Genomic DNA, 10,671 nt, shown 5'->3' on the forward strand with positions numbered 1-10,671 from the left:
ACTGACATGCCGTGTTTACGTTTCACATTAAAATACCCACGCGCGCGCAAAACCAGCTTGCCCACAGAGCCCGGCCGCGGGCACAGCTGCCGCAGCATCTGGAAGAGATTTCAGGGCGCTCCCGAAATAGCTGTCGAGTAAACTAAAAATGAGACTCAGATTATAGCCTTGGATTGCTTTTGAACTGGAGAGCCGTTTCTGGGGCAAAGCATTCGCCCTGCGGCGGTCCGTGCCCGGGTCTATTTCTTGCGCGCTGGGGGCGGGGGGGGGCAGGCGTCGGATTTTGGGGGAGCTGGGAGGGGGTAGGTTATGGGCACCTATAGGGCCAAGATGTAACAGCAACAACCATCTTTTTGCGCTCGGGGCTTGCACCTGCCTTCCCCCATCCCCTCCAGGTCAAAGGATTTCTAGACGAAAGAATCAGGCTTATTTTAGAAAAAAAAAATCTTTAATATATATATTTTATAAAAGTTTTCATTTTTTCCCAAAAAAAAGTGGACATGGGCAAGAAACGTGCCCATTTCGTCTTTCGCTTGTATCCTCCCAACACTTGTGTATAAAACTATGTACATTATTTATGTATATATTCTTTTCTTTTCTTTTCTTTTTAAAAAAGGTCGTTTCTTCACAAGACCTCAAGCCTTGTTAAGGAGCTCTAGTGTAGGTTAAGGCAGCTGGGAGCGTTTTGCGCGAGGCGTCTCCTGCCTCCGCGCGATCCTCAAGCCAAGCCTTCTGTTCCAGCTGATCTTCTGGGCGGTCGCAGATCGACTATTTACACCCGGACAGCCCTTTCGTCTCAAGAGCCCTATAAATTAAGTCCCATATTCTCCCTCCCGGGGTTGGGGGCAGAGAGCAGCCCGTCAGGTTTCCGCGCAGCCTCCTGGACAGAGGCGCTGGCCGCAGCTCCCCCCCCCCCCCCCGTCTCCTGCTCGCTACTACAGGGGCCAGCGCAAGCCTTTCCCTCCCCGCTCATCCCAGGCACAGGCGGACGTAGTACCAGCTACAGGATCCCGACTAAGTCCTGGAGAGTCCCCCCCTCTCTCTCTACATGTGCCTCTTCATGTGCAGCGCCAGGTGGTCGGAGCGAGAGAAGGCGCGGTCGCAGAGGTGGCACTGGAAAGGCCGGTGCCCGGTGTGTTTGCGGTAGTGGCGCGTCAGCTCGTCGGAACGCGCAAACTTCCAGCCGCAGCCGTCCCAGTTGCAATGGTAGGGCTTCTCGCCTGTGGAGGGAAGGAAGCGGGGTAAGTGTCGATTGGAGGAATACCTGGGATAGAAATGCAACCAAAGAGCTCAAAGAGGCGACGTGCATGGTTCCCCCTCTTCCTGCAGCGCAGCGGGTTGGGCTGGATGACCTTTGAGGGTCCCTCGCAACTACGATTCTAGCATTTGATCCCCACGACAACCCTGCGAGACAGGTTATGTAGAGAGGCAGTAGCCCAAGGTCATCCAGTGAGCTTCGAAGCTGAGTGGGGGGGGGGAGGATTTGAACCCAGCGCTGCCCAAACTTGGGTGTTTTTTTTCCGGACTACAATTCCCACCATCCCTGACCGCTAGCTACAGATGATGGGAGTTGTAGTCCGGAAAAAAACAGCCGGGGATCCAAGTTGGGGGAAACGCGGCTCTAACACAGCTGGGCTTGGAGACGCCCTTTGGGTGCGGATAATAATAGCAATAATAATAATAATGTTTATACCCCGCCCATCTGGCACCTTGTTCCCCTTAAGATGCAGCCTGCCTCTGTCACTTGGCAGCGCCTCTTGGGAACAGCTGCGCCCCAAGCCCAGAGCCCCACAGCGCTCAGCCCCACCTTAAACGTTGCCAAGCTCTCATGAGCCACTGTGCGCAATTTCACGCCGGGATGTTGCTGCACTCCCAGCCAGCATGACCAATGGTCACATACCTAGAGTTCCAGTACCGGCAAGGGCACCGATGTCCCCCCCACCCCACCCCCCCACACACCCCAGTGCCACAAGGCGAGGTGGGTCGGCCAGCCAGTGGAGAGCCCACAGCTCTCGGGTTAGAGTTTTAGCAACAGCCAACGCCCGCCTGCCAGATTTTCAGAGAACTGGGGCCAGGCTACAGGAAGCCTCTTTTTCTGCTGTTTTGGAAGACTTAAGGGACGCAGAAAGAAAGAAGAAAAATCTGCTTTTCCCTCCATGCACCTCAGCTTCGCCTCCACCAGGGGCTCCCGAACTGCGGTGGTCCGCAAACTCCACCCTGCGCCCCTCAATATTTGCTCTGGCTTTTCAATTGTATTATTTATTGCTTGCTCAACTTTGCGGTTTTTTTGGATTCTGCGGAGTTCGCATCGGAATGCAAGAGGTTAGAAGCAAAAGCAGCAAATAACGGAACGCAACTGAAAAGTATCCAGCGCGTAGGGGTCTCCTCCCCCCACAATAGAATATTAGAGGCCCCCCAAAATATTATATATATATTAATGGGCATTGACATTCCAATTGTGTGTAGTGCCATGTGATCGATTATGTGGGGCGGGGCTTACCTGGGGGAACCCCCCCCCCATTTTAAAAATTCAAATTGGCACCCCGATCCAGCGCATGCAAGTTGCCACAGCAGGGGGCGGGGGACTCGCATGTTAAATTTGTTTTAATTTGTTTCTCTGATTTGTAAAAAAGAAAACCAATAAAGAAGTTTTTTTTTGGGGGGTGCTAGGGGGCCTGTCCAGACCCTCAGGTGGGGGCGAGGGCGGGGGGGGGGTTGGACTCTCTGGTCCAGACCTCTCTGGTGGGGTCCTTAGCGCCACCTGGCGCGCCCAAGCCTGCGCTTACCTGTGTGAGTGCGCAGGTGAGCCTTCAGGTGGGAGCTTTTGGTGTAAGTCTTTCCGCAGCCGGCGTAGGTGCAGGTGTGGGTAGCAGTCCGTTTGCGCGGCCAGGAGCGGCGTCCGCGCTTGGGCTTGGCTTCCAGCAGCTCCAGCGGCGACGAGGGAGGCGTGAGGAGCCCCCTCGGGGCAGAAGCCGCGCAAGGCAGGCTGTCGTCGAAGAAGGCGAAGGTGGGCGGCGCGCTCTGTTGCTGCTGCGATGGGTGCTGGCGGTAGTGGAGAGGGTGGGCGAAGGGCGCCGGGTAGGGGGGCTGCGCGTGGCGCCCGAGGGGGGCTTGGCACTCGGCTGCGGCTGCGGCTGCCAAGAGGTCGTCGGGGCTGAGCGGAGGGGTCTCTGCCCCCGGGAGCGGCGGAGAAGCAGCCAGCATGCAGGGCGTGGGGCTAGCGCCCTCCTGCTTGATCTGCGCGCAGGATTGGGGCCAGGACATCTCCGGCTTGGGCCCCTCCGCGAACGCCGACGTGACGAAGAAGCGGCCCTGGATGAAACCACCGCCGACCCCCGGAAAAGGCGCATAGGGGGCAGCTTCCAGTTCGGGCAGGAGGGCAGCGTTGGCGGCGCCGTAGGGCGGAGGGCTGCCCCGCTCCATCTGCTCGTAGCCGCCGCCACCGCAGCCGTCGGGCGAGGGGCTGAGCTCGTAGAAGGGCTCCCGTCCGGCGCCGTAATCCCCGCGGGGCGCGCCGCTGTCAGGGCCGAAAGACCCTCCGTCTGCGCCGCTGCCCATGGAGAGAATCAAGTCCAGGACGTGGTTGAGGTCCTCGTCGTCCTTCGACGGCGCGCATAGCCCGTCCAGGCCCGGCCCGGGAGTGCAGCAGAGGTCTCCGCCGCAGGGCAGCTTCTCCGCTGGCAGCCCGCAACTCCAGCGCTGCAAGAAGGGGAGAAACGGGTCGTGAGCGAAGGGCGCGCGGAGTCCGGATCCCGCCCGCCCCGTCGGATAAAAGCAGCCGGCGCGCCCACTCCCTTCCCTGGAGAAGTCCCCGCAGCATCCCCAAAGTCTAGACCCCTCGTCCCCAAAGCTCCTCTTTTCAGTGTCCAGCGCGGTGCCTCTGAGCGTGTGCAGAGAGCCGGGTGGGCGAGCGAGCGAGGTACTTACTTGGTGGGCCGGTCGGCTGTCCCTGCAGAAGGAGGCGAAGGAGGGCAGGCTAGGCGCGGGCAGGAGCGCCATGATCTCGGACGTTTTTGGATGTGACTGCCTGGCGCGGCCGGCGCCTTCCTTTTAAGCCGCGCCGTCGAGCGCGCAGGCCAATGGCGGGGGCGCAGGAAGCGCGTCCCGGGAAGGCAGGCGGCGGAGGGACCCGGCGCTGCTGCCTGGAGGGGGCTGGAACCGCCGCTTGGCCCGGCCCCGGGCCGGCCTAAATTTAGCCCCGCTATAAAAGGAAGGCGGACAGCGCAGGAGAAGCAGCGGCGGTGGCGCGCAGAGAGAGAGGCCGAGCCTCCTCTCCTCCTCTTCTGGCTTCGGACCTTCCCTGCTCCGCTGCAGATCCCACAGCCCCCCCCCCGTCGCTCTTCACATGCTCGGGGTACCCCTCGCTTAGCCAGCTGGCTCCTTGTGCGCTCTGCGCGTAAAGGCATTGGCGGGTCGTCTTGCGCGCCTGAGCCCCGGCACCTCTTTGGCCGGCTCCCCCCTCGCCAATAAGTCTGGGTGGCGGGCAGCACCCCCCGTGGGGGCTCTTGAAGCGGGTGGCCCGTTTGTTCTAGATCGGTGGATGCGGAGCGACAAAGCGGACCCGCTGCTAACCCGGTTTCGCCGCTGACCGCGCGCGTTGCTGGTGCCTCTGAGCGCGTACAGGGTGCCTTTCCGGGTGTACAGAGCAAAGAAAACAGCGTGGCGTTTTGTTTTGTTCTGTTTTGTTTTAGCAGAGGGGGGTTAGTATGCGATGAATGCTCCCCATGCAAGGCCGTTTTTTCCACAGCCATTGGCATGCAAATCTCTCTCTCACACACAACCTATTTATTTATGCATTTATTTTCTTCCATTTCGTATGAAACATTGCTCAGCAATTAAGCAACAGCAAAAAAAAACACTTCAACGAGAATGGCACCCCTTATAGAAAACGATTTCATAAATGAAAACAATTCAAAACCATCTTGATGTACTCCTTTCCAGGGAGTGGAAGCCCAATGATCCATTAGTGCTGACATCCCCAAACTCCGCCCTCCAGATGTTTTGAGACTACAACTCCCATCATCCCTAGTTAACAGGACCAGTGGTCAGGGATGATGGGAATTGTAGTCCCAAAACATCTGGAGGGCCAAGTTTGGCCATGCCTGCCATATAGTTTGGGGGGTGCCTGCATTAGTGCTAATCTAGTTTACCGTCCTCATCTGGAAGAACTGCTATTGGATTTTCCATGGAAAAGGTCTTTCCAGATTCCATGGGGGAAATAATATGGGCCCCAGAGGAATGCTGAATGAGGGGGAGGGGCCCCATCCCCCCACAAACCCTGGGTGCACCCCCAGGTTCAGAAGGGCCTGTGGCTGGGAGGCGGCGACTTATAACAACAGCCCTGCAATACAGTTCGCACTCTTGAGTGGTTAACAACAGCCCTGCTGTGTTGTCCAGAGCTATTAGACTTCATTTACAGGCTGGAACTGAGAGCAACATCCTAGCAAGAAGCTTGTATGATCATCAACAACAACAACAGCAATTTAATTATCTGCCACCCATCTGTCTGTGTTGCCCCAGTCAAACTGGACAGCTCCCAATGGAATATTAAAAACGCGATACAAGGTCAAAGAGTCATACAGGGCTGTCTTCCAAAAGCCATATGCAGCGGTATCTCGGGTTACGAACAGCCCTGTTAACGAACTATTCCGTTTACGTACTCCACAAAACCGAAAGTAGTGTCCCAGTTTGCAAACTTTGCCTCGGTCTAGGGAAAGCACACCACGGTTTAAGAACAGTTTCGGTTTAAGAACAGACCTCAGGAACGGATTAAGATCGTAAACCGAGGTATCACTGTGGTTGTTTATCTCCTTGACATCTGACAGGAGGTCGTTTCACAGCGCGGGCGCCACCACCGAGAAGGCCCTCTGCCTGGTTCCCTGTAACCTCGCATCTCACAGGGAGGGAACCACCAGAAGGCCCTTGGGAGATGAAATGGACCCTGGCATCCGGGGTGGAGACGCTCCTTCAGGTCTACTGGGCCAAGGCCGTTTAGGGCTTTAAAGGTCAGCACCAACACTCACTGTCTCACTCAGTTTCTTTATTAATGTTTTATACGTTTAGTATGTTTTCAAGCAAGGGAAACGGGTGGCGCTGTGGGTTAAACCACAGAGCCTAGGACTTGCCGATCAGAAGGTCAGCGGTTCGAATCCCCACAATGACGGGGTGAGCTCCTGTTGCTCAGTCCCTGCTCCTGCCAACCTAGCAGTTCGAACGCACGTCAAAGTGCAAGTAGATAAATAGGTACCGCTCCGGCAGGAAGGTAAATGACATTTCCGTGCGCTGCTCTGGTTCGCCAGAGGCAGCTTAGTCCTGCTGGCCACATGACCCAGAAGCTGTACACCGGCTCCCTCGGCCAATAAAGCGAGATGAGCGCCGCAACCCCAGAGTCGGCCACAACTGGACCTAATGGTCAGGGGTCCCTTTACCTTTACCTATGTTTCCAAGCACAATTCAAAGGGTTGGTGCTGACCTTGAAAGCCCTAAATGGCCCTGTATCCCTAAAGGAGCATTTCCACCCCAGACTCCTGGGTCCATCTCTCTTCATATTATATCAAGAGTGTATATTGGTATTGTGTTGTTGTATTTGGTCACCGTGTTGCCTTGCATGTTGCATCTCAGTGACATGAAGAATCGGCGGCGCATTACTTGAGAGGAGAAGACAATCCTCTCCCAGCCACTGACAGCTGAGCTTCCCTGCTGCAAAGCGCTTAAAAGCGGTGATGCACAGTTCAGAGGTTTTTGTCTTCCAGAGTTCAGAGAGAGGAGAAGGAGGACTCCCTCCTTAAGCGGCAACCCCCACGTGAGTCATGCCTTTGCGATGTCACACTTGTGCAAGGCCTCCTCTTGTCAGTCGCTGATGTGGGTGGAAAACTTCCCTTCACCAAGGAAACCTAGCTGACGCCCCTCCTGGGCGCAAGGAGGCAAGCGCTTGTGGGTGTCTTTGCGTGACGCACCAGGCCTTCTTGGGGAAGGAGAGAATGTGCACCCTCACCTCTTCGTGGCTACGGGTAAATATTGTGATCCTCGCCATGTGCAATCTAGGGGAACCACCAGGGACTCCCAGCCTTGGTGGGGATGCGCTGTGTCCCCAGCATGACTCTGGATAATAATAATAATAATAATAATAATAATAATAATAATAATAATAATAAAAAAATATATAAATTTATTACTTATACCCGGCTCACCTGGCTGGGTTTCCCCAGCCACTCTGGGCAGCTCCCAATAAAATATTACAAACACCAAACATTAAAAGCTTCCCTAAATAGGGCTGCCTTCAGTTGTCTCCTAAAAGTCAGATAGTTGTTGAGTTCCTTGACATCTGGTGGGAGGGAGTTCCACAGGGCGGGTGCCACCACCGAGAAGACCCTCTGCCTGCTTCTCTGTAACCTCGCTTCTAGCTGGCAGGGAACCACCAGAAGGCCCTCGGGAGAGGGACCCCGGTGTCCGGAGTGGGGTGGAGATGCTCCTTCAGGTCTACTGGGCCTTTGAGGCCATTTAGGGCTTTCAAGGTCAGCACCAACCCTTTGAACTGTGCCTGGAAACATCCTGGGAGCCAATGTAGGTCTTTCAGGACCGGTGTTAAATGGTCTCCGCTCCCAGTCCCCAGTCTGGCTGCCGGATTCTGGATTAGTTGCAGTTTCCGGGTCACCCAACAGACTTGCACCCAACAGACTTGCACGCATCGCATAAGCCAGCTAACATCTGTCCCACCACCGGAATATAAAACAAGGTTCTTTCAAATCTTAGGACTTTCCTCTTCACCTCCATGGCTTCTTCAAATACCTATGTCAACTGCATATTTTAGTCCGTCCAAATTATAGTCCTCCCTTGTTTCCAAAGTCTTCGTAACATTGCAAGAGTTATTCAAAGCCTGAATTCCCCCCACACTTTTAAAATAATGTACACAGTATCTTTTTGTTGTTGTGTTTTGTTTTCTACGTGGGTACTGCTTATTGTTTCCTCTTCTTCTTTTTGCGTGTCTTACTTTGTGCACTTGTAATTTTGTACTTTTTTATTTTTCTATAACGGATATAAAAAGAACAAAACCACGAAGTTCCAGATTCAGTGTAGCGATTTATAGGAGATACTTTACACACACAAAAACCCCAAAACCCACAAAAACAAATAAGGGCTACATTCAGACTTTTGGTGTAAAGCAGGAACCCCATCAAAGGAAAGGAAAGACGTGCCTAGCCCCCCTCGTTGAAAATTTGGAGGGGCATCGGCTCCCACGGCCTGGCAGAGATAGTGCCCCTGTTCAAGACATTTAGCTGAGCTTTTCTAAAGTCGAATTATAACTGCTTAATTTCATTCAACGGTGGCTATTGAGTCTTGTTTAACGTTTAATATTTTTTTTTAATTATTTATTTTTCTTTTATTATTTTGTTGTCTAAATTATGCCCAATAAAGGCTGAATGAATGAAAGATAAAGGTTTGCTCTCTCGTGCTCAAATCCTAAATCCACTGCCTGCCCGAGAGCCTAGTATTATGGGATGGCCTAGAAAGCTCGGTTATAAAAAATGGCAGGCCGGTGTTGTTAATCGGAGGAACTAAATCCCAAAGGAAGAAGTCCGTCCTGTGGCAGCAGCATCAGCGCCGGATTTTTTGAGGGCAGTGTCCGAAAAGTAGGCCCCTCTGAGCATGTACAGAATGCTCTCTGGGTTGAGGGAGAAGGCGCCCCCCAGAGCTTGCCCAGTTTGTCCTTGCAGTGCTGGGATCTTCCATGCGGAAGAAGCGTCCATTGTGGCTGAGTCAGGGACCCCTTTTTGCTGGCAGCACCTGCCCGGGCCGTCCTGTTCCCAACTTGAATTCGTGGAAGTGTGATTCAGAGGCTGGCTGGAGGCAGCAGGAGGAAGGAGGCCGATGACCGCATCGCATGGCCTCCGACATTTCTCTGATGAGTATAGGGACATCCCATTCCATAACGATGATTTTTACTATTTATATACCATCTGATTGCCCCGGCACACTGTGGGCAGCTTCCAACATATACAAAAACAGAATACAACATTAAACATTTTTTAAAAACTTCCCTATAGAGGATTGCCTTCAGACGGCTTGGGTGGTCAGATAACTCCATCCCCTCCAACATTTCACTGATGGAAATAGGGACGTCCTATTCCATCCCCTCCAATGTTTCTCCCCTGAAAATAGGGACGTCCTATTCCATCCCCTCCAACATTTCTCCCTTGAAAACAGGGACGCCCTATTCCATCCCCTCCAACGTTTCTCCTGTGAAAATAGGGACGTCCTATTCCATCCCCTCCAACATTTCTCCCTTGAAAATAGGGACGCCCTATTCCATCCCCTCCAACGTTTCTCCCCTGAAAATAGGGACGTCCTATTCCATCCCTTTGTGTTTTTGTGTTGAATATATGCTATATGGTCATCGATGGACCTAACAGGTATCGAAAGCCATTTGCACATAACAAAATACGTATTTTTATCAAAGTCGTTGTTGAACTGAAATACAATTAAGAAATATATTAATAGTGAAATACAATTAAGAAGGTGTATGAATAGTGAAAGAACGATTAAGCTCTAACTTACAATGGTTTTTGATTCATAAACTTAATGCAAACACATTGGCATTGGGCAAGGACAAAAGTTCCTTCGGAAGCATAATTTACAAAGACTCATCATCTAGTCTCTCGAAACTTGCTATAACATGAATTAATAACAGGTGCAAATATATGATGCAAACTACTAATAATGATCAATAGCAGAAGGTAGGCACCCTCTATAAGGGACGTGGGCAGCGCTGTGGGTTAAACCACAGAGCCTAGGACTTGCCGATCAGAAGGTCGGTGGTTCGAATCCCCGCAATGACGGGCTGAGCTCCCGTTGCTCGGTCCCTGCTCCTGCCAACCTAGCAGTTCGAAAACACGTCAAAGTGGAAGTAGATAAATAGGTACCGCTCCGGCGGGAAGGTAAACGGCGTTTCCGTGCGCTGCTCTGGTTCGCCAGAAGCGGCTTAGTTCTGCTGGCCACATGACCCGGAAGCTGTACACCGGCTCCCTCGGCCAGTAAAGCGAGATGAGCGCCACAACCCCAGAGTCGGCCACGACTGGACCTAATGGTCAGGGGTCCCTTTACCTTTAGACACCCTGTATATAGAAAGGAGCAAGGCAGTGATATTTTTGGGTGCAGGATAGCAGACGGGGCCCATGACTTACACCATAGGAGCCTACACAACGCAAAACACTGTTGCTGGATGAAGGTTTTATTCTATTTGTTTTTTATCTTATATTTTGGAAATGTACATCCAGTTGTTGTTTTTTTCCTTTACATTTTTGGGGGGCCCTCAAGAGAGAGGGGCCCTAAGGTAGAGATTGTTTAGCTTATACGTAAATCCAGTACTGGCATACATAGATAGATAGATAGATAGATAGATAGATAGATAGATAGATGATAGATATAGATGATAGATGATAGATAGATGATAGACAGACAGACAGATAATATTTTGGAAATGTACATCCAGTTGTTTTTTCAATTTTTGGGGGGCCCCTAAGAGCGTGGGGCCCTAAGCTATAGCTTGTTTAGCTTATACGTAAATCTGGCACTGGTCCCCGAGACGCCTCTCTCCCAATGGACAGGAGGCGGTGAAAGTGGGTGATGGATTGTGGGGTGTGTGTACGTCTTCAGGGCCAGAGGGAGCATTTT

General features: G+C 52.7%; 1 protein-coding gene across 1 annotated transcript; it reads right to left on the minus strand.

Annotated features, from left to right (window-relative positions):
* Positions 1–429: 429 nt before the first annotated feature.
* On the minus strand, positions 430–4,131 carry KLF2 (KLF transcription factor 2). The gene is made up of 3 exons (XM_083594306.1): positions 3,928–4,131; positions 2,787–3,699; positions 430–1,220 (listed from the first exon to the last, which is right to left on the minus strand). The coding sequence occupies exons 1-3, from the start codon at positions 3,997–3,999 to the stop codon at positions 1,045–1,047; spliced, it is 1,161 nt and encodes a 386-aa protein (XP_083450432.1). The 5' UTR covers positions 4,000–4,131; the 3' UTR covers positions 430–1,044.
* Positions 4,132–10,671: the final 6,540 nt, after the last annotated feature.

The sequence above is a fragment of the Podarcis filfolensis genome (genome assembly GCF_964270895.1).
Source record: "Podarcis filfolensis genome assembly, chromosome: 18".
Classification (NCBI taxonomy): domain Eukaryota; kingdom Metazoa; phylum Chordata; class Lepidosauria; order Squamata; family Lacertidae; genus Podarcis; species Podarcis filfolensis.

Coding starts and splice junctions, on each gene's coding strand:
- KLF2 (XM_083594306.1), bottom strand. CDS start 3,999: ATGGCGCTCCTGCCCGCGCCTAGCCTGCCCTCCTTCGCCTCCTTCTGC. Junction 3,700..3,927: donor ACAGCCGACCGGCCCACCAA/GTAAGTACCTCG, acceptor CCCTTCTTGCAG/CGCTGGAGTTGCGGGCTGCC. Junction 1,221..2,786: donor TCACCTGCGCACTCACACAG/GTAAGCGCAGGC, acceptor TTCCCTCCACAG/GCGAGAAGCCCTACCATTGC.